This window comes from Dioscorea cayenensis, chromosome 16 (genome assembly GCF_009730915.1).
Source record: "Dioscorea cayenensis subsp. rotundata cultivar TDr96_F1 chromosome 16, TDr96_F1_v2_PseudoChromosome.rev07_lg8_w22 25.fasta, whole genome shotgun sequence".
Taxonomy (NCBI): domain Eukaryota; kingdom Viridiplantae; phylum Streptophyta; class Magnoliopsida; order Dioscoreales; family Dioscoreaceae; genus Dioscorea; species Dioscorea cayenensis.
Window position 1 is genome coordinate 22,397,471 of NC_052486.1, and position 23,354 is coordinate 22,420,824.

Consider the following 23,354-nt stretch of genomic DNA (forward strand, 5'->3'; position numbering starts at 1 on the left):
ACAAATAAATGTTTTTCATGCTCTTGAGGCCAACTTTGACACATCATTCCCAAGTCTTCTCTCCTCTTTTAATATTCAAACTAATATTTACCATTAAAAAAGTATATTAACTTATTATAATATAAGAACTTTAATCTAATCTAATTCAATAATTCCACTGTCCTAATCTCATTCCCCCACATTCTCTTCTTAACATCTAAAACACTAAAAAAAAAATGTATTTATAATGATAAATATCCAACTTTTTTGGGGGTGTTCTCATAAAGTAAAGCTGCAATAAATAATTTAAAATTTTTTTAAGGGGTGATTAATAAAATTACCCATTTTTCTTGTCTTTATTTCTCACCATATTACGTGAAGGTTTATTCATCCGTCCCTTGTTCATCTGTCCTTCCAAAAAATCAGAAGAAATCAACGTCATTGCTTGTAATCTATCTATAAATACTCATCTTTGAGCTTCAATCTCTTCCATCTTTCAATTTCTCTCTTCTTTCCCTTCTTTTTTGATCCATTTTTTGTATAAGGATTTGTTGTTGTTGTAGGAGTAGCCATGAATTCCTTTGCGGCCACGAACCGGAACTTCAGGCATGCTGCGAAGTTGCTAGGGCTTGATTCAAAGCTTGCGAAGAGTCTTTTGATTCCATTCAGAGAAATCAAGGTATTGATTGGATTTTTTTTTTGTTGGTTTTTTTTTAAGCTTAGGCTCTGTATTTTGGTGTTTATTGGATTGAGTTTTGATTGGATTGTTGTTCTTGAAGGTGGAGTGCACTATACCTAAGGATGATGGAAGTATTCATTCCTATGTTGGGTTTAGGGTTCAGCACGATAATGCTCGCGGTCCTATGAAGGGTGGAATTCGGTATCATCCTGAAGTGAGAAAGCTTTTCCCTCTTTGTTTTCTTGATTGAATTTTGATTTACTTTTAGGGTTTCTGTTTTTATAATTTTCTGTTTTTTTTAAGTAGATTTTGTTCCTTTTTTATTTATAGCTTCATTCCGACAACTGTGCTTCTTTACTGTTCTTAATTTAACTTTGCTTATTTATTTATTTGTTTATGAATTTGAACTTGCTATTTTATTCGGAAAAAAATTTTTTTTGAACTTGCTATAAATTTTGAGACTCATTCATTAGAAATTGTTTATGTTTATGCTGATGGAATCATACATTGTAGTTTATGCTTGTTTGAATGTCAGTTATGCTGCTTATGCTGCCAATTTAGAATTTCTTTGCTTGCTTCATCGAAAAAAGATCATTGCCAAAATTGGAGTTTCCATTTTAGGGGCATGCTATAATAACAAGTTCATGCATATCCTTTTTTTAGTATTAACAGTTGTTCATGCATATCCTATTTTAGTTTTAACAGTTGTTCATGCTATACCAACCTAAATATCGAATGGTGAGCGAGGCGATTCTTGAGGTTTTAGGTATTAACAGTGTAGATTACTACTGCTGACCAAGTTTCCAATGTGTAACAAGTTGTGACAGAAGTCTATTTTTCTTGTGTTTGTCGGATCTGAAGTCGTGTTTGTGATTGTAATCGTAATTATTAGGTTGACCCTGATGAGGTAAATGCTCTGGCTCAACTGATGACCTGGAAGACAGCCGTAGCTAATGTACCATATGGCGGAGCAAAAGGTGGTATTGGTTGCTCGCCTTCTGATTTGAGTGCCAGTGAGTTGGAACGTTTGACTCGTATCTTCACTCAGAAAATTCATGACCTCATTGGAATCCACACAGATATTCCCGCCCCTGACATGGGAACGAACTCGCAGGTAATCATCTTGATGAGTTCTTTGATAATGGAGGACACTAATTTAAGAATTAAGAGTTATTTCTTTATCCACATTGGCATTTGCAGACTATGGCATGGATTTTTGATGAGTATTCCAAGTTCCACGGTCACTCTCCTGCTATTGTTACTGGAAAGCCTCTTGTAAGTATTCTGCATAAAAAAAAATAGTGTATCAAGCTATTGTTATCAAAAGTTCAAGAAAAAAGACAACTGATCTTGTTTTGTTTGATGAAATACTCTAGGATCTTGGTGGGTCATTAGGTAGGGATGCTGCTACTGGTAGGGGTGTTGTGTTTGCAACAGAGGCTTTGCTAGCCGAACATGGTAAATCTATTTCAGGGCTAACCTTTGCAATTCAGGTGAATTCACTTTTTATCATGTTCTCTTTATTGCTTGCAATTTTGACAATCGAATTTAGTGTATTACCATGTGAGACCAGTGCATCTTATTGCTATTTATGACTATCTGCATTGCATGTGGGATATCATCTATGAGTTAATGTGAGACCTTCGTATATTGATATGTTTAATATTTATGCATAAACATCATGGCAATATGTAGCATTTCTACTTTGTTACTTTGTATAAGCAATGATAACATGCTTTACTGCCTTTGAATTGCCCAACAGGGTTTTGGGAATGTTGGTTCATGGGCTGCAGATCTCATACATGGTAGAGGTGGCAAGATTGTCGCAATTTCAGATGTACATGGTGCAATCAGAAAGTCCGATGGCATAGACATTCCGGCTTTGTCCAAGCACAAAGCTGAGGGTGGTCTCTTGAAGGATTTCAAAGACGCAGATGTCATGGATCGAAATGAGTTGCTGGTGCAAGAATGTGATGTTCTCATTCCATGTGCCTTGGGTGGTGTCCTAAACAAGTATAAATCACATCCTCTGATTTTTCTTAACTTCAATTTATTGGTGCTGCATCATTTTTTATACTAAAATATGAACTGGCCATCAAAATCCCCTGTTGTTTTCAATGCACAATACAACATCACTTAAATTGTAAGAAGTGGTCTTCATTTGCTTCCTTAGTTTACGTTCTAGCGTGCTTTTCTTATTTAATCAATATGATTAGCCATTAATAAGCTAATCATATATGAGTTTCTTTTCTTAGAAATGAAAACCCGGGTCTTATCTGTTTTCCCGGAAATTTGAAATTTAATTTGCTGACAGTTGTCCTTGTTGTTTCTGAAGAGAAAATGCTGCTAATGTGAGGGCCAAATATATAATAGAAGCTGCCAATCATCCTACAGATCCTGATGCCGATGAGGTATACTATTATTTATCTTGCTTGCTGTTTAAACTCCAGCATGAGTTACTCTTACCCACCACATACTTTGTTGAACTTTTCTGATGCAGATACTGTCAAAGAAGGGAGTGACTATTCTTCCCGACATATATGCAAATGCTGGCGGTGTGATTGTGAGCTACTTCGAATGGGTTCAGGTACTTGCCTAAACTCAGCATTCAAATTGAATTTTATCGAAAGATTCATAATTCATTCTTTTCTTTGTTGAAAAACATCTTTAGAATATCCAAGGATTCCAGTGGAAGGAAGAAAAGGTTAACATGGAGCTGCAGAAGCACATGAATGATGCTTTTGAGAACATCAAATCGATGTGCAAAACTCATGACTGCAGCCTCCGGATGGGAGCATTTACTCTCGGGGTTAACCGGGTTGCGAAAGCGACTACTCTTCGAGGATGGGAAGCATAAAACTCTGCAGTTTTGCTGCTCTTTATACTTTTATTTTTTGCGGCAAAACAGAAAGAGAAGCATAGTCAAAAACATTTGATTATTTTCATTCATACGATTGAGTTTTGGTTTAATCGTTTGAACATTGATATGTTGAACTTCTGCAACAAATAATGTGACCCATGACTTCCTTTCAATTCAAACTCTGCTCTTTGTATTCATTTTTCAATTTTCATCGCTTACTTTTATGGGTTGCTGATCTTGGTTTTAATTTTATTTAATGAGTAATACTTTGTGAAAATCTCAGAACTCTCAGAAAATTAGTATCTGATGCTGAGATTGAGATATTTAAAATTAACCTTTTGTTTTAGTTATTAAACATGTTAATTGAATTTATTTTTTGAGGAAGAGGAGCGGGGCGAATCACTAGATACCCCAAGGGCGTGTACAAGCATCGGTGGAACAAGTGGGGACAGAGCCGCACTTACATGGGTGCCGGTACCACCCGTACACAACTACTATTTACAACTCCTGTTCTCAGCCGAGAATCGAACTCTCACCACTCGATAAGAGCTCTATCGGTGACTCGTATACCAATAGACCCGAAAATCGTTGGCAACATGTTACTTGAATTAGTTGAAACAATAGACGATCTATTAACACTCTTGTTATGTATATTAAGGGAAATTTGTGAATATATTTTTTTCAAAAATCTCATTTATTTATATATACTCTCTCCAAAACACTTCTGGTTATAAAATATATTTATATATAAATTATTTCATTGCTAAAAATCAATTTAAAATTTTGAGGAAAATCATAAATTTAATTTGGGGGAATTCAACAATATATGGAAAATAAATATATAAATTTACCCTTCATTTTCTTTTGACACTAGAAATAGAATAAGGCGTAAACCCCGCAACAACAATATAAGTACACGTTTGGACATATTCGTTCATGGCCACGTGTCAAACAGGCAAACACACTGGTTGTAACGGCAGCAGTTCCCGCTCATTCTCATTTCAAATTCTAGAATCCATGGCGGGCAAAGAAACCTCATCGCCCGAGATCGATCTTCCCCGCCGCCAAGCCCCATCTTCTCGTCCGCAAGCGTCTTCTTGCTTTTCTCTCGCCGACTCCCTTCTCGAGGTCTCCTCTGGTTTCCTCTGCTTCTCTCTCTCTCAAACCCTTTCTCCGTTTCTCTCTTTCTTGATCTTCTTTTCAATGGTTTCAGATGTAGCAGCCCGATCGGAGTGCGCTCTCTTAGATTTAGTCGTCCGATGAATGGATCAACAATTGATTACCTCTCCTGTAGAATCCTGGACGATGAGCTCGAAATCGGCGGTGAAGAAGCAGCGGCCGGAAAAGCCTAGGGTTTCTTTGTGGATAAGTAGTCGAAGAAGATCAATGATGAGCAAAGCGTGGAGGGTTGGCTGTTGTTTCTGTTACCTTGATGATGATCATCGCTGGGCTCGAAGCTGGAAGGTCATGTTTCTTGAAATCCTGGATTTTTTGGAGTTTTGTTTCCTAGTTTTCTTGATTTTTTTGTTCATACACATGATGATGGTTGGGCGTGTCCTGACGCTGCTTTAAGAGGTACTTGTGTCAAATCTATTGTGTTCATTGATTGTTCTTTGAGATTTCATTGTTTATGTCAAAACCCTAGGTTCTTTAGCGAGGGCTAACATCCTGGTGATCGTCATCACTGCTGTGCATCAGATATGAGGGATCGGATTGGCGCACTGGTTGGGGAAAGACGTGTCAAAGGAGCTCTTGATCAGCACCTTTCACTCGTTCTGTTTGCAGCTCTGGTGATCACAGGGAGGAAAGTATGCCAACTTTTCAGTTTTGGTAATTACCTCTTCTTGATGTGTTGTTTTCATGAAACATCAGAAAGGATTGCACACTTTTCCTGCATTCATAAATAAAATTCATTTGAAGAATCTTGTGGACATGCATTCATAAGCATTATAGGAAGATTAACTTGCCTTTGGATTGGTTTATGTAATTACCTTGGCTCATTCAGGTTCTAGCCAATCCATATGCATGAAGTGGGTAGCAAGTTATACATATAGAAACATATGTGGTTACTTGCATACAACAGTGGTTGTGTAGCATAAACTTAAGATAATCTCTTCTAAAATGTGGTTGTGGACATTGACTTTTCTGTTAGAATGGATATAAGCAATGTTCTATGCAAGAGTAGCATTTTTCGAAAGATTTATTTTGAACATAAAACTTAAGTTTTAGTGCTTCTACATGTATTGCTCTTCAGGCCAAAGCATATGGGATAACTCCTGCAGATTCAGAAAATTTGAGTGATAATATAGGAGTAAGACAATAGTTATTTTGGATGACCACACTGCTAACTTTATTTCGATTTCGAATCTCTTAGTTTTGTTACTTGATTCTGGCTGCAATTCTTCATAATTTTAGCCCCATCCTAGCATCATGCAATGCTTTGGGTTACCATGACTTGTTAGCTATCCTGTGAAGTTGCTCACATTCTTCTCCAATTTATTCTTGATGCAAAATGATGTTGATGCAACATTCTTTTTCTACTGGTAGGCAATACCTGTTCTTTTATTCCTAGTGTATCTTGGGTGTTAAGGTATGGAAAGCGATACTAGTGGGTGAGTATCTATGCAATACTGTCTGTTAAGTATTTTGTCGTCTCACATCCATGTATGCAACCTTTGTGGGTGACAAAGATCAGGTGCCTATTGCCAACAATTTCTTATTTCAGTTTTTTTAAGCATCTGATTTTTTTCCTCAAAACTGCATATGCTTTATTATTCTGAAATATGAGGTTTTTTGAGCTTTTTTTCTATTCAGTCCGTATATAGTTTCAATGGTGTTGATAACTGTGAATTATATTTGTTTCATGATTCCATTTCACAAATAGGTCAAAACCAAGTTAATTAAGATTTTATCACATTGTTTTAGATTTGCAATTTCATTGCTTATGCCAAAAGCCTCCTTTTTTTTCATGTTCTAGTCTTTTATAAAGATACTAGTGAGCTACTGATCTAATCAAAAGGTGATGCTTATAAATTGATGGATTTGCTGGGTAATAGTTCTTGAATAAATTACATTTATTCTGTTTTGCCTTTTTTCTTCTTGTCTCCAACGCAAGAGATACTTATCATTTGCAGAAAATATCTTCTTTAATAAAATGCCATGGTTGATGTGGAAGGAGGGAAGTTACTAAATAAAGAGAATGATGTAACGTGCAAGTTATTGCTACATTCTACTACTGATACGTTAAAAATTTTAATCATTATGTCATCTGTCTTTTTTTGTAAAATTCAAATATTTTTATTTTCAATTCATTAGGAAATATTTATCCACGAATCGTTGGTTCACTTGATTCTTTATTTATTTATATATAATTGAGAAGTCAACATCATTCTTTTGCACTTGGTCCTGATTATAGACCTTTGAATGATGCCATGCTTGTTCTTCTATCCCTTTGAGTGCAAAATGTGGTTTATGTGCTTGTGGCAAACACAATCAAATTTAAGTTAGACAAGACGATTTATGCCTTGAAAGACATTGAAAACTGAAGAAATGAATGTGAAATAAACCACCTAGCTATGCTTAACTATTATGCAACAATGCAAATTAAATAATTAATTCATTTTTTTTTTTAATTTTGGTTGCTAAGTTCGTATAAAATGTTATGGAATTTTGTGCACATTGGCTGTAATAGTTTCTGTGGGCTTTTATATTAATACCCCTACTTGTAGCCTAACGATTCTTAAATTCCTTTGTTGCATGAGTTCAACAGCATGGATAAGGCAGGTGGGTCAACTCTAGAGGTAAGGTCGCTGTTTTTTTTTTTCAACCTTTTCTTCAGTGATGTTGAATTTTTTATACAAGTGGCTCTAATTCAAGCATAATTCAATAACATAGGAAGAGTGCAAGCTATTTTATGTTGCAATGACAAGAGCTCTAAGAAAATACATATCTTGTACACTATTGCGGATGCTTACTGGCAGGTAAAATTCACACCTTTTGGTGCACCGAACCTCATAGTTAAGATATATTTGGGTAATCTGGCTTTCTTCATTGGTTGTTGACAGCCTTCTTGATTTCAGAACTAAATTCCACAACATCACCTAGAGATTCAGGTATGCAGTATTAGCTACAAGTTTCTGACTTTTAACCTAGAGAAACTGTATGATTGCACCCAAGCTATCATAACAGGCTTTTAACATTCATAATTTGGAACTTCAAATTTTTATTAGTGTCATCAGTTTGGCTATGCTAGCAAACACTTTATTAATCTGGATACACCATTAGAGACCTTCAACTGGTTATTATTTAAGTGGTTTCAGGGTAAGCTGACTGAGGTATAGCTAATTTTGGTTCACTGCAATTTGAACATCTTGTATAATGCTTGGGACATCACTCTTGCTTTGGAAGTTTTTTTTTTTTCTTTGTTATTACAGTCGACATGTTTGCTAGAATTAATTTAATAGGTTTAAAGTGGAGGAGTGAATGATTGCATCTCATTTTTTTCTTCACTGGACAAAAACGCAATCATTTCAACATCCAAGTTAGTTGCTCGATGAGGTATTATCTTAGGTAGTGTTCATTAATTGTCGCTTAGAATTTTCTTCACTTGTTTATAATCACTTGGAGAAAATGGATTTTAGTGAGAAATGTTGTTGTAAACTCTGCTATGCTTTGTAATGCTTATTAGCACCATTTCCTTTCTCATTTCCATATAATCTGTAGGTTGTTGGCATCTTTGCATTTAAAAATAGTTACTAAAATAAATTAGAAGAGGCATTCAAGGGAACTTTATTTCATCTAGCACTTTTATTCTCTATGAGGGAAAAGAAAGTTAAAATAGTTCTTTGACTGAAGTTACGTGAATTTGCACAATATCAAAGTCAATTTGTGATTTTGTTTCATTTATTAGTAAATCATTGCATATTCCCAAAAAAAACAATTACGGAGAAACATGATTTCAGGCTTTGATATGGGAGAAATTTCAATCAACAAAATGCAGGTAAAACAGGCTATTGATTTGGTTGAGAAAACAAAATCAACTAAAAGTTTTACACTTATTAATTCATTGCTTAACAACATGATGCACATGCAAATAATCATTAATATATGTGGGCATTCTTCTGATCAGAATTGTTAATATTTGTTTGTCTTCAGGTAGTGTTTTATGAACACAAATTGGTTCAGCAATTGGATGAGTGGAAGCTACGGCTAAGCAGGTCTGCATTTTAAGAATGATTTGATCCAAAAAAGCGTGCTTCATTGTCGTCCATCGTTTCTGCTAATTGCTAGTCTTTATTGTCATCCATCGTTTCTGCTAATTGCCCTATCATACCTTCTTCCCTGACCTAAAGCTTCAAGGCTGATATAACGATACAAATCTTCGTGAACAAGGACAATTGACTAATGTCCTAGAGGAAAAATTTCTGTCCTATAATTATTATTATTGGACTAACAAGTATTTGTTCTCTTGGGCCCCTTGTTCAAGCCAATTTTTGCGGAGATTTTACTATTGAAGCAGCATTCTTCATGGGGGAACAAAAGGAACACAAGCAAATGATTATGGATCAATCACGGCATAGAGAGAGAGAATTATGATTAATATGAATAATCTCCACTTAAATTCTATCTCCTACATAGTAAGATGCCACTGATATAATTTTCTTTGTTTATCCTGTTAGGCCCTCCCATGTTTGAAGTGGCTTTTTTCCCAAGAAGAGATGTGTTTGCACTATGCAGCCGCATTTTCCATGGCAGAACAGAGCCCCGGCTGCTACTTCTGCTGGATTTCAAACGAAATTTGTTTACTGGTTTTGTATTAGTTAAATGTAAGATAGTTGATTAAAAGAAGACGTACCAGTGGGATTGCAAAAGTTGATTAAGTAGGCTAAATAAAACCCAAGTAAAAGAGAAAGTTAAGGGGAGATTTTGCTATTATGTGCCGCTTTTTCATTTTAACGGCTTCATTTTTAATTTTTGAAGCTGCCTTTTCTTGTTTTCTTGTCGTCGTTTTATTTTACTGCACTGCCATTTCATTGTGCGGTTAGTGGATAGTTAAGAACGCTAAGCCAGGCTTTCAATGGGCCTCCACATACATTCCCCATTAGGCTGCTACTGGACCAGAGTGAACTTTTATTTTCTCATTCATAGACCACAACCGGCGGTTTTCGAATATCATGAACCCACGCTGAAAGCCCAACAAAGGCCTAATTAAAAACACAATCTCAGCCCATGAAAGGCCGACAACAGCCCAATTGAAAGCCTAAGAACAGCAGAATACTGGCCCAATAGCAGCCCAACAACGGCCTAATTATCAGCCCAATTGCGGCCTAATAAAAAAAACCCAATCGTGGCCCAACAACGGACTAAATGAAAGCCCAATACCGGCCCAATAATACACCAACAACGGCCCACTTGACAGCCTATATACGGCCCATTCACAGCCCAACTATGGCCCAACAACGGCCCAATTAAAAGCCCAATAACGGCCCAAGTGAAAGACCATTGACAGACCAATGCCGGCCCAATAACAGCCCACCTAAGGCCCAATTACAACCCAACAATGGCCCAAATAAAAGCCCATTAATAGCCCAATACCGGCCCAACAACAGCCCAATTATGGCCTAGTTACGGCCCAGTTACAGCCAACAACGGCCCAATAACATACCAACAACGGTCCAATCGAAACCTAATGACGGCCCAACAACGGCCCAATTGAAGGTCCAATAACGGCCCAACTCTAAGCCCAATACCGGCCGAACATAGCCTAATATCGGGCCGAATTAATTGCCCAATACTTCCCCAATAAAAGCCTAACAAAGACCCAATTGAAAGGCTAACGTTGGGGCAACATCAGCCAACTTATAGCCGGTGATAGCCGAATGAAACCCCAACAAAGACCCAATCGTAGGCTCACATAACGTCGAAACCAGCCCAAGAAAATCGCCAAAATCCGCACCATCATCTACTGCCCCAATGAAATGCCTAGGAATTGAAGCAAAGCAGATTGAAGCCCAACATCGTGTCCTACACCGTCAAGGCCGTATTGGTGGTTCGCAACAGGCCGCCATGACAGTCTATTAATGGGTCGGCTTACTGATGTACTAGAGCGCGGCGTTTACACGCCGATTTTTCTTTTACCTGTCATTCCCTCCACCATTTTGTCTTTTTGCGCCAACAATTTTGTTTTAGCGCCTATAAGCACCACCTGTTTAAGATTTCGCGTTGTGTTATAGTGTTAACACCTACATTTTTTATTTGTGGAGCCACCTTTTTTTTTAAATTGTGGTTTTATTTTACCGGACCGCCATTTCATTTCATTGAGCGGTTAATGGGTAATTGAGACCGCCATGTGAGGCTGGCAATGGACTTTCTTAATGTACGTTATTAGGGCTCTATACCTTCTCAATGAGCTGCTACTGGGCAATGCCAGTAAGTGCTCACAAAAGTAAAAACTCTGGCCCTGAAAAACTGAGCGAGCTCGACAATATCAGCACCCTTGTGGTTATTCTGCCAACACCAATGCTAGCATAGCAGCAGCACATCTACTGGTTTCCTTTTTTCTGGGGCAGCATCAATAATGCTAGCAACTGTACTGCTGCACACAAGGGCTTCCAATGTGAGCTTTTGGAAGGAGCAGGGTGTGACTCCAACTGGTTCAGGAGTAAACTTCTACAAACAAAGACAAAGGAATAAACTTCTCATACTTCCACCGAGACCATATATAATAAAAAATTAGCTTTGTTTGTGAAGGTCTAGGACTCATAAATTTATGGCACTTTCAGATGTATCAGTCCTATCCATACCATATGGTAATATTTGTATTATCAACTCAAAGAAAATTCACTCCCTTGGTTCTACCTTATACAGACTTCAAAAACAGATTTGCAGGATGGTGTTATGAATGTCAACAGCATAATCACCTGCCCCTGATATTTCACCTCCAGCAATAATCCTTCTACACTACTATATGGCTGACAAACAATAACATGCAAAATAAAAGTCAAAATATAAAAGCTCTATAAAATGGAGGTGATAAAGGCAGAACAGAAAAAATTACAAAGTTACATTCTTTGAGTTCGCACCAAGCAACCTTCACAACATTCATCTCTGTGAGATTTTTGGTGGTTACACGCTCTTCACTAAAAACTCTCACCTTTTATTTTACCGTTAGGAAAAAAACTGGTGTATAACATGCACCATTATTAACAGTTGCATATTTAGGCAAAGAAAATCTTTCCGCGGAAATACACAACTGCCAATGATGGTCCCTATTATCCGTCATTTTTTTTTAGTGAAGTTGAAATAAAAGGTGAGAGGGAGAATATGCACTACAAAAAAGCGGGCAAAGATGAATATTGCATGGTGCGAACTCAAACAATGTAAGCTAAAACTTTTTCCAAGAAAAAAAAAATAGAGTTTAAATGGAGAGTCTACACTCCGCCACAAGCTAAAGTAAAGTAGGCACGTAAAATATATAGAGAAACAACAAAAATTAAATGAAATGATTACAGATTGGCAATAGAATGAATTCCAAAAGCCCTACTACCAACTGATTGATACAGGCAGACAATAAAGAAATGTGTGAGAGGAAGCACTGTAGTGTAAAGACCAAAGGATTTGATAGAATAAATCAGAAGATGTTAATAATGTTATATGAAAGAAATTAAGTACAATAAATATTAAAGCAAGCACATTAACTACAGCAGGGTTCCAAGCATAAAAACATGAGGTATAATAAATATTAGGGAAAATAATCGAAAGGTCTTTGGGAAGTTAACAATAGAGGTCCATGAAGGTTTCAAGATACCCAAAACCCGCTTGCTTTGCAAATCCAAGATACCCAAAACCCGCTTGCTTTGCAAATCCACACTTTCAACATCCTCATTCATGAGGAATTACTTTTTTACCCCACGCATTATTCTTTCCTTTTATTTTATCCACCACCTCTGACAAACTCAGCAAGGCTGGGCAAGCTCAACGGAGGCTCACCAAGCCTAAGTGAGCAAGGCCAGGTAAGCTCACCCCACCCAGACATGAGCCACATGTAGGCTCATGGCTGGCGGGCCCACAAGCCCTAATTGCGGCCTAATTAGCCATAGCTAGATCATGGTACTACGAAGTTAGGGAGATGCTCAAACATTTTTCTTTTTTAATTTTAACAATAAAAAGCGATGCAATTAACAGCAAATGCTCAGGCTAATATACACAATTATAAATCTCGCATGGCGCCAAGGCAAGGGGTAAAAGTAACAATAATAATAATAATTTGGTCTCATTAATATAAGTAATTTTCCTCCCAAATCAGTTGTTCTGCTGTTAGTTCCTCAATATTTTATAAGTATGTCTAGTTTTAGTTGGTAAAAATAGAGTTCAGTCAAACAGCACATTCGATATTTTCGAAAAACCTGAATTCAAAATATAAATACCAAGCAATTATCTTACCGAACAATTCTTACCTCTTATCCTGTCTCACAGGTCAATTCTAACTACACAACCCCCAGACAAACATGCAAATTACCCATACATGTTTAATTAGCTCTACACTTCACGCAAACACATGCACACCTCAGTAACACAACGCACAATTACACATGAATGCAGGTCTAACTGAAAGATTATATAAAAAAGAAGACACTCGTACAAGGACAGATAGAATCGATAGATAGATGGATGTATGTATGAATAGATAGATAAATATGTGCATGAATGTACCCTATGTGCTGACTGCCCAGTAGTTGTGATGAGCACAAGAGATGTATGCCCTCATGTGCGTGAGAAACTGTTGGGATGCATGGAGTCATATATAATAATGAAAAGACATGCTGATTAGAGCATTTCTTTATGTACAGTATCTGTTATGTGAGTCACCATATCTGTGAAATTCTTATTTCTTATCAAACTCATATCCAAATGCATGTGTGGCTATCTGGTATCAACATGGGGCATATCAATAGCCTTTTTCTATTGGACCTTGTCTAAGGATCTCACACCAAGATAAAGCATCCAATATATGGAGGAATCGGAATCCCCAACCTAGTTTCAGAGGATGTGGTTCAGAGAGAACAAGCCCAAATAACTAACACTAAAGGATGCCAATAGCAACACATCACAAGATTAATGGCAATAATCAAATTAGGGGTAAAGAAAAAACAAACTTGCATTTTTTTTTTCATAGGGAGACCCAACCATTGTGTAGCGTCTTCTTCACCAAACTGGGTCTTCAAAAACCCCCTCTTATCAGCAGTTCCAAAGAGAATGGCCACAAAAGTAGTTTGCATGTAAAATTGCTTCCGCAAATGGTAGTATAGATATCAATTAGATACACACTAAAGGAAGAGAGGAACTTACACATCTTATCTTCAGTATACTCAGGGAAATATTAACACACCATGAACAGGAATATAACTTAAAGCCAAGGTTGTCATAGGCTTAAGGCACATCTAGGCGCAAGGTCCTGGGGCCTAGGCGCAAGGCGCAAGGTGCAGGCGTGCGCCCGATTAACACTAGGCGCACAGTCACCACTAAAGAAAATTGAAAAATTAGAAATATTTGTACTAAAGATTAATTTGTATTAAAATTTTAAAATGTTCTAAAGATTAATATCATAGAAAACAATCAGACATTAGAAAAAAAAACGTACATAATAACATGCGAAGTAATCTTCAAATGTATAATACAAAATGCGATAATATGATATAATGCATGTATATAGTCCAAATCTTAACTTATATAATAAAATCTAGATTTTAGTGACTATCATCAAAATCATCAAGTCCATCATCATCCAAGATCATCAATTTCCTCTTCAAATTTATCATTCTCTTCATCTAAATAGTGGATCGACCTGAAGAAAAGAGATGAGTCTTGATTCTACTTGGTTGGTTGTGTGTTGGTCACTCTAATTTAAACGGCTCTGATTGTATGTGGGCCTCTTTTATTTTTAATCATCAAAGATGAGTGGATAAGATTAAAAGTTAAACTAAATATTTAAAAAATAACAAAATAAATTTGTTGATGTTATGAAGGCGCGCATAGACCCACGCCTTGAGCCTTGTGCCTAGGCTCAAGGGTGCGCCTTTGTAATAGTGTCCGCCTAACACCTATAAAGGCGCAAGCTGTTGAGCCTTGCGCCCAAAGAGCCCGAGGCGCTCCTCAACATGTGAGTAGATGGATATGTGCATGAATGGATGGATGTATGTATAGGTAGATGGTTATGTGCATGAATGTACCATAAGTGTATGAGGCTATAAGCATCTGATTCACATGTTATCAAAATCTAGTTTATAAAAATTTCCCATAGCCAATGAGAATAGTGCAGTCTTTGTTGGTCTCTTACCATAAGTGTACGAGGCTATAAGCATCTGATTCACATGTTATCAAAATCTAGTTTATAAAAATCCATTCTAGTTCCTAATCTAGTTCCTAATCTAGATTGCATTAAATAGTTTCAAGATAACAAGCCGAAGAGTAATCAAATCCTATATACCAATAGAGAGACATTTTTGCACCCAGAAGTAAACGTGCACAGAAGTATCCACCATTCATGACATTAAAGAAAGTATTACATGTCGCTATACTGAAATTTTCAAAAACATGTCAACTTTTTTAAACATGATTGTTTCATAACACAGTTCAAACTTGAAGGAAGTTCACCTTTTTCCCAATGCTTGCTAATTTCCTTGATGAAATAAAAATAAATAAACCTATCACTCTCAAAAGCCTAACACCTTTACAACCTACAATCAAGACTAATGTTTGTTTACTATCCACTAAATGCGATAACCTAATACCTTTATAAACCACAATCAAGACTCATGTTCATGTCACCATTCACTCAATGAGATAGTATCAAATTTCATTTTTTTTTTTATTTCGACACAAAGCAATCAAGACTGAGGTTTGTCCTACCATTCTGCCATTCAAAGTGACATATTAACGATCCAAAGTTTGAAGGTGCTTCTTTGGCAAACTAATCACGCACACGAAAGACACCGCCATTAAAATTTTCTTTTTTGTTTATTTTAAGGCAAATCCATAGTCTAGTAATTAAATCAGAAGAGATGCCAAAAGCGCATACCTCTAGCTAGAACTCAAACAATAAAGAGAATTAAAAAAAAAATCGAGGAATTAAAAACCATCTTGTCAAGAATCGGAGGATGCCTCAACGAACAGAAACCAAAATCTATTCCGCAAACCATTCATTCATCGAGATTATAAAGAAAATCTACAAATCATCAAATTAAAAAAAAAAATACCCTGAAAAAATAAGAGAATGGGAGGAATAGCTCACCAAGTGAGGTTGCTGGCGGAGATCAGACCTCATGGCAGTGGTGTCAGCGCCGCGAGATCCGTGATCGAAGATGCCTCATACTCAAGCGAGATCTTCACCTCTCCCATTGGGATCTGAAGTGCCTTTAGGCACCAGCCACGGGGTCGTGAACGTCGCAGGGCTCCCTCCGAGGATCTCTGCTGCAAGGTACACCAAAGACACGAACCCTAAACACAAAAGAACGAGAGAGAGAGAGAGAGAGAACGATTAGGCCATCAGGGTTTCTCTCAGCGAGAACTTAATTTAAAAAAAAAAGGAGATGAGATTCATGTCCGTCATTAACTTTTTGCCCTTGAGTCCCTACAATCTATAGAATTCATAGTTAAGACCTATTTTACTTGGTTTCAAAGCAAAGGTTTTTAATAAATCAAAAAAAAAAAATTTGTTCTGAAAATAATTTAGTACTTAAAAATAACATATTTTTACAATTATCTTTTGTTTCATTAATTTATCTTGTTATTTAAAAAATAAATAAATAAACAAGCATAAATATTTAAAAAAAACATATTTCACCCATAAATTTCTATGGAAATCAAGAAGGAACTCGAGATGCGCTCTCATGGCATATGAAACTAAAAATTGGATTAAACTTAGATTTTTTTTTTTTTTGGGCAAATTATCATCAGAACGAGATTGAATTGGGTCAGATGATGAACAACCTTTCTTTCCATAAATTAAAGCAAAACAAAATTAATAAATAATAGAAGTGAAAACAATTGTAGAAAAAAACATTTTAAACAACGAAAAATTTTGAGAAAAAATCCTCAAATCGATACAAAAATAAAAAAGCAAATCAAAGAAAAATCACAGATAAAAGAAGATTAATAAAATATCATAAAAAACATAAGAAACATGAAACAAAGAATACCCAAATCCTTGATGAGTTTGAAGGAGATCGCTCAGGGTATCAATCAGGCGCTCGGCATGCAAATCTCTTCATCAAATGAGAGGAAGTGACCTGCGATCCGGTCTGTTGAGCTTGAATTTTAGAAATCATCACCGCGATCAATCCCAATTGAGACCAAAATCAAAGAAATCTATAAACCCTAAAAATAAAAACAAGAAATTTAAAAAACCCTAGTTTAGTACCAAATCACTCATTGGAGACGGCCACCACGCAGTGACGCAACTGAGAAGGGGTATTTATAGACTTCCATTTCGGGTCCAAAACTTAACGGGTCGGGTTTGGATCTTTTATTAGTATGATAATATCCAATAACCCGATAGAGCAAATAGAAATAGGTTTGTGTGTGTTGATAATTTTTTTTATAATTACTTGATTTAGCATTTTGGTAATTTTGGTGTATGTTGTTTATAAATAATTAATGTAAATTTCTTCAGAATTTGTGTCAAAAATTGTTTACAAATTATTAATTTTGGCTTCCTTGATTGGTTGCTTGAGTGTTTTGGTAAATTTGATGGGGATTGGTTGAAAAAGATTAATGTAAATATTTTGAAAAAGGTTTATTTATAAAAAGTGTATTTATTGAGGTTTTTATTTTTGGTTTAAAAGAAGCAAAATTATTTATCACCTAATTTTTTTGAAATATCTCATAATTATGTTTTTAATTTAGCTTTAATTTATTTATTTTTAATAATTTTGAATATTTTTACATGAATTGTACATTATATGTAAATGTTTTTAATATATTTTTTAAAATATGTAAAATACTAATAAAAATATCTTACAATATATATAAATATTCAACATGTTTTCTAGTGAAAGTGTGAAACATTGAGGAAAGTAAAATAAAGAAAATAAAAATCAGAACTCAAAATTCTTAAATTTGTATGTTTTAAGGAAAAAAAATAAATTATAATTGGTTAAAAACTTATATTTACAGCGTATTTAAATATAAATTTGAATTTATTTGAAATAAAGAAAACTAATTCATTAAAAAATATAAATCCTACTCAAAATAGGAGAAAAGACACTCCAAGTTCAATTGGAAATCAATAATAATAACATTTGATAAAGAGTGAAATTGAAAATAATAATAATAATAATAATAAATAATAATAATAATAAATCAATAACAATAATTCAGTATTTTTATCAAAATAGAGAGCCATGACATTGAACAAAAACATTTTTGCTATGGCCATGTCTCTTGCTGGTTCAGCAATGGCATTGCACACTTGCATTAATAAATTTGTACCAGAAGAATTTCGGCATTTGTTCGAATCCTCTCTTATTAACAATGTTCGAAGTTGTTTACTTCAGGATCTCACCATTGTTAATGAAGAAAAAGATAAATTCAGCTTAAATAATGTATACCAAGCTGCAGTGGCCTATATCAGTTCCAAAGTATCATCTTCCACAAATAGGATCAATGTGAAGAAACAAGGTTATGAAAAGAGTTTAGTCATCTCATTGGACACAAGAAACACAAGGAGACAAGGCATTGGATGTTTAGATTCCATCTATGTTAGAGTGATGGGAGAAGTTCAAAGAACAAGATAAGACATTACAACTCTTTCACTATGAACATGATTAGTGGATTTCCATCATTCATGACCATCTTTCCACATTTGACACCATGGCCATGGATCCAGAGCTCAAGCAAATGGTCATGGAGGATTTAACCAATTTTGTAAAGCGAAAGGATTTTTACAGGAAAATCGGTAAAGCTTGGAAGCGTGGTTATTTGTTATATGGGCCACCAGGCACCGGTAAATCTAGTTTAATCTCTGCAATGGCCAACTTCCTCAAGTTTGACATTTATTGTAGCCTTTGCATGTTTAGGATCTTAGCCTTCAACTACCATGATGTTAATAATCACCCTTTGTTCAAAAAATTGAAGCATTGATCCAAGATCATGAGATAACTCCTGCTTATGTAGCTGAAGAACTAAGGAGAAGTGATGATTGTGAGGTTGCATTTCAAAGACTCCTCAAGTATCTCCAATGCATGAAAAAAGAAAGAATCAAAGCTAATGAAGATAATTCTCTACATGGGAAATCCTTGATTGATCAATGTGGAGAAGGAAAATGACTTAAAAAAATACACGGTTAAAGTATGCAGTATGGATATATATATTCAAGGGTAAAGTCTGCAAAATTCCGTTGAGTGTTCAACAGAGACAACAACTTGGCAGTAAAAAAAAAGACAAATTCAGACGAATCTGCCAAGCAATTCAGACAAACGCTTTACACATTCAGAAGATCAAAACAAAAATTTACCTCTCTTCTGAAATTACCACTTGGACATGCACACATTCCCTCAATACAACCTCCCAGTGCATTCGTCCGAGCCACAATGACAGTCCTTCCTCTTAATGTTACCATCAGAATCATGCACCTGATCAACAGCATAATTGTAGTGGTATGTCAGTTCCTGCAAGGGGGGAATGTTTTCAGCAGCAAAAAGCATAATGTGAGGCATGCTCTTATCATCGTGATCATAGAGCACGTTCTGAGCATAGAGGTTCGGAGAGCAGCTGTGGTTGATAAACCTGCCAACATTTCCGTGCTTAGATGCATCGACAGTGTAGCCCTTCTCCTCCACACCTTGGAAAGATGCACTCTTTTTCAGTTCCGGTATACACATTGATAATCCTTCCCAAACAGATTCATCATGATAGTTGTTCCCGATGGCGAACAAGTATTCATCATTGTCCCTTTTCTGAGCCTCTTCATCTTCTAGCAGCTCTCCAGCATACTCACAAATGAAACTGCCAGATGGTATGGATTTCAGTGATCTCACTCCCCAACCCATTGATTTAGTCTTGAAGACCTCTAATGGAAACTTGATACCATGTTGACTAACTCTATTGGGACAAGACGGAGGACACTTGCAAGAAGGGCCACACTCATATACAAGGGGTTTTGCTTGAACTATTGCACCATTGTGATTAAAAGGAATCTCCCCTCCATTTTTATGAGCACATGAACAGTTGTTTGCAAAGAGGCAACCACGGATGCAGTCACAACCTTCTGAGGCAGTCAGTCGGTGCTGAGAAGGATATATCATCTTCTGGGTGTATTCAAATGGCATCATTTGCTTGTCATCATCAACGGTATTTACTACATTGATGGGTCTCTTCTCTTGTCCTTGAGAAACATCTTGCATGCAGAGACCTGGACGCAGTTTTGACCTTTTTGACCTCAAAAGTTCTTTGATAGGAAGCTCAGGTTGCCCTGGTATCCTCTTCATGTAAAACAAGAAGACATAGTGATTATTCTTGCCCTTCTCATATGAATCTCGCTCGATTAAATAGAGGCCATCATAGATGTATGTCACTGTAGACTTGTGGCCCATCCTTGCCTCCTGTGAGTCATTGGTGTGGTATTGTTTAAAACCATAGATAACTCGAACAGGTGTTTGTGCTTCCTTACTGTTTCTGAGGGCTAGATTTCCACGTTCAAGCTTCTGATCTTTGTCAGGTGAACCGCAGCCAGAATATACCAATTCCTCTGAAGTGGCTACATCCTCAGCATGAGGATAACGACCGGAGGAGACAACACTAATGGCAAATGGCTTTCCATCTCGCCAAAGGTAATCAATGCCCGCCATGTGTTGACAGTGAAGGGCTATGGTGCACATCTCCACCCTCCAAAAGAACTCATCCCCAACTTGAACACCGGGGATGCTACCCATAAACTTACCACCGTTGCCCAAGCATTTCCCTTTACTTTTGAAAATACCAAAGGCCTTTAGGTCAACACGATTACATTGGGTCTGTTTCGGCTCAGATTCTTCTTCCTGCAAAAGCTTTCTATGCATCGTTTGAAAAAGACGTAAAGTATCCTTGACTTTTTTACTTATCTCAATCTCACTGGCATGGTCAGTAATCACAATGGTTTTGGATTCATCTTCTTCACGAGGTAATTCTTTATCTTCATTATCTAAGGGAGCTCTCGCTTCACTCTCATCTGCTTTCATGCCAAGTTCAATGTTAGCTGACTTCATTTTCTTCCCAGTAGAACTCTCAACTCCTTTGCCATCCTTCTCACTCAATGAAGGCACTACTTCATCACAACATCCAGCCAGAGAACCTGTTTCTGCTCCCCCAAGAAGCACCATTGCATTAGATGCACTTCTCTTTCTTGCAGGAATGCTTCCATCGGCAATAACTTGTCCACATCCAATAGGGAAATCACGAACAGATGAGACTCTAGAACAAAAGGGCCGTCTTCCAAGTGAACTCTCAGATTTTTTGCCATTCTTCTCATTCCACGAACTAACTATTTCATCACAACTTCCAGTCAGAGGACCCTTCTCTGAACCACCAACAAGCACCATTGTGTCATCCGTACTTCGGGGTCTTGCAGGGATACTATGACCAGTTGTGGTGTCTTTTCCAGTTCCAATTGGGAAATCATGAACTGCAGAGACTCCGGAACAAAAGGAGTGCCTTCTAGGTGATTGCTCTTTCACTTGATCAGATTTCAGTGACAACCAAGACCCATCTTGAGCTGCTGAATTGTTTGGTGCAGAAGCAACTACAGGCTGATTATTAACTTCAACAGAATAAGGAACCCTTCTAGTCATAGTGCCTGATGGTCCAGTAGTTTCCTGTCCAAACAAAACATTTGATGATTCCTTGAGTTTAAGGCTTAAGGGTTGTCCTGATGCTTCAGGCACACTGTCATTGTTTGGATCTCTGACTCTGGGCATAGAGGATGTCGCGCCTCCTCTAGTGGAGGATTTCCGTGGCTTGTACTTAAGAGGGATAGAAGCTTTAGTCCCAATATTCCCTTCTTTGAAAGACTCCATAGCAACCAATTACAAGAAAGAAATCAATCCAAATCCTGCACTAAATGAGGTTCAAAAATTCAAGTTTTTAGGCAAATATGACAACAGGACAAGAAAACCTTCAATTGAATATAGAACCAAATCACAAAACACAGAACTAGAAATATGATGCTTCACTGCCAATATAGTCAGTGATATTGTACAGATGATTGGGTCCTTGTTGCTCATATTTCTAAGAAAAATGACATACTTATAAAATTTTTAAGTGTGAAGTGCCTCAATACTTAATTTAACCATAAATGAGATATATTGAACTATAAGATTTTTACTTTTCTTCTTTCTCAACCTTCAACATTCATAAAATGTTAGAACCTCAAATCAACCATATATCTAGATGATCTCATTTATATTTCCAAGAACTATGTAGCAAGCCATAAAAACTCCAATTTCATAATAATAATAATAATAATAATAATAATAATAATAATAATAATAATAATAATAATAATAATAAAAAGAAAATGCATGAAAGTCTCATCCTAACAAGGATCAAAATCAATATACACACAGCATTTTAGAGCGCTAGTATTTCAAGAACCCTAACCAGAATAACAATTTCAATATCACCAAACAAGCAATCCAAATCTTCACCTCCTAATACCAAAAATCAATTTTAATTTATTTTGATTTCACTACAGAACCATGAAATGCAATCTCAATATGATAAAATTTCTAAAATTTCAACAAAAAAAACCCCCTAATAACTCCAATATCATAAAAATTGAAAAGAAAAAACTACTCTCAATAACCAACATATACACAAATCCAAGAACCCTAGTTCTTCAAGAAATCCCAATCAGAATCACACATTCAAAATCACAAAAACAACCAATTCAAATCTCAACATCCAATTAAAAAAAATAAAATAAAATAAAAATCCAATTACCTTCAATTAAACAACAAGAACCATAAAATGCGACCTCAATGTGCCAAATTTCCTAAAAACTCTACAATCAATCAAAGAAAATTTCCCAAAAAACAAAGAATGGGTGACCTACGGTTTGAGAAGGGACCTTGGGATCCAGTTTTGGTCGTCGGAATGGCAACGGACGGAGGGATCTCGCCGGGAATGTTGCTCCGGCTCCGGAGAAGGCCGGAAAAGGGAGATTTGGAGCGAAAGGGAGGAAAAGACATGGGTTCTGTTATGGTAGTTTGGATGTGGTCACCGACCGTGAGCTCACCTACTCACTCATTTTTGAAGAGTTAATTTCAATTTGAAAAGGAAATTCCCAAATTTTTAAGACAAGGCGGTGATCATATCGCACATGGGTTAGTGGATAATGAAATTTAAAAAAAAAAAAAAAGGTTTTTTACTTGGCACTCCTTCAAAAATATAAAAATTAATTTTCCAGCCCATAACTTTACAAATATATATTTTTTATTACCTTTTTATGAATTTTATTTTCTTACTATTATATTTTACCTGAGTTAAATAACTTTCTAAATGTTATTATTTACATAAAATAAAATTTATTTTGTAATGTATATCTTTAGATGGTAGATAAAAATGAGTATACTTTCTATTTTTAATTACAAAATCCATAATTCCATCATCTAAATTAAGTGTATATCGTTCATCTACTTCATCTTCTTCAACTACTAGTATTGCAAAAATTACTTCCAAGTATTTAGAGTTAGCTGTTTAAATCCTTCATTTACATGTTGCTTTATGTAGGATTAAAAGACTCGATAAACTAAGCTCAGGCGTACCATTCGGTAAAATTTCTATGGAATACTTTTTAAAGCTATC

At 36.1% G+C, this 23,354-nt stretch overlaps 2 protein-coding genes, 1 long non-coding RNA gene and 1 other non-coding gene across 13 annotated transcripts; 2 read left to right on the top strand and 2 right to left on the bottom strand.

Moving 5' to 3' along the window:
- Positions 1–360: 360 nt before the first annotated feature.
- Positions 361–3,715, top strand: LOC120279325 (glutamate dehydrogenase 2, mitochondrial). 2 transcript variants are annotated; one of them, XM_039286247.1, is made up of 10 exons: positions 361–426; positions 543–658; positions 759–872; positions 1,551–1,772; positions 1,859–1,933; positions 2,035–2,151; positions 2,421–2,671; positions 2,994–3,069; positions 3,159–3,245; positions 3,330–3,715. In XM_039286247.1, exons 2-10 carry the CDS (start codon positions 551–553, stop codon positions 3,513–3,515), a joined length of 1,236 nt encoding a protein of 411 aa, XP_039142181.1. In that variant the 5' UTR covers positions 361–426; positions 543–550; the 3' UTR covers positions 3,516–3,715. The 2 variants fall into 2 exon arrangements, with proteins under 2 accessions (XP_039142181.1, XP_039142180.1); XM_039286246.1 differs by having other exon boundaries at positions 405–426; positions 525–658.
- Positions 3,716–4,383: 668 nt separating this feature from the next.
- Positions 4,384–9,294, top strand: LOC120279330. 5 transcript variants are annotated; one of them, XR_005541877.1, is made up of 6 exons: positions 4,384–4,646; positions 4,732–5,348; positions 7,288–7,318; positions 7,413–7,498; positions 7,583–8,734; positions 9,197–9,294. It is a non-coding gene; the product is annotated as an uncharacterized LOC120279330 (long non-coding RNA). The 5 variants fall into 5 exon arrangements; XR_005541875.1 differs by having other exon boundaries at positions 7,583–7,630; positions 8,673–9,294; XR_005541878.1 differs by having other exon boundaries at positions 4,732–5,093; positions 5,217–5,348; positions 7,583–9,294.
- A 7,445-nt stretch (positions 9,295–16,739) lies between these two features.
- Positions 16,740–16,853, bottom strand: LOC120279878. The gene has a single exon (XR_005542179.1). It is a non-coding gene; the product is annotated as a small nucleolar RNA Z107/R87 (small nucleolar RNA).
- A 2,011-nt stretch (positions 16,854–18,864) lies between these two features.
- LOC120279499 (histone-lysine N-methyltransferase, H3 lysine-9 specific SUVH6-like) lies at positions 18,865–22,741 on the bottom strand. Of its 5 annotated transcripts, none has more exons than XM_039286430.1 (2): positions 22,603–22,741; positions 18,865–21,605 (listed from the first exon to the last, which is right to left on the bottom strand). In XM_039286430.1, exon 2 carries the CDS (start codon positions 21,563–21,565, stop codon positions 19,070–19,072), a length of 2,496 nt encoding a protein of 831 aa, XP_039142364.1. In that variant the 5' UTR covers positions 21,566–21,605; positions 22,603–22,741; the 3' UTR covers positions 18,865–19,069. The 5 variants fall into 5 exon arrangements, with proteins under 5 accessions (XP_039142364.1, XP_039142365.1, XP_039142363.1 ...); XM_039286431.1 differs by having other exon boundaries at positions 18,865–21,600; positions 22,618–22,734; XM_039286429.1 differs by having other exon boundaries at positions 18,865–21,600; positions 22,603–22,707.
- Positions 22,742–23,354: the final 613 nt, after the last annotated feature.

Coding starts and splice junctions, on each gene's coding strand:
- LOC120279499 (XM_039286430.1), bottom strand. CDS start 21,565: ATGGAGTCTTTCAAAGAAGGGAATATTGGGACTAAAGCTTCTATCCCT.
- LOC120279325 (XM_039286247.1), top strand. CDS start 551: ATGAATTCCTTTGCGGCCACGAACCGGAACTTCAGGCATGCTGCGAAG. Junction 1,934..2,034: donor TTGTTACTGGAAAGCCTCTT/GTAAGTATTCTG, acceptor GAAATACTCTAG/GATCTTGGTGGGTCATTAGG. Junction 2,152..2,420: donor GGCTAACCTTTGCAATTCAG/GTGAATTCACTT, acceptor ATTGCCCAACAG/GGTTTTGGGAATGTTGGTTC.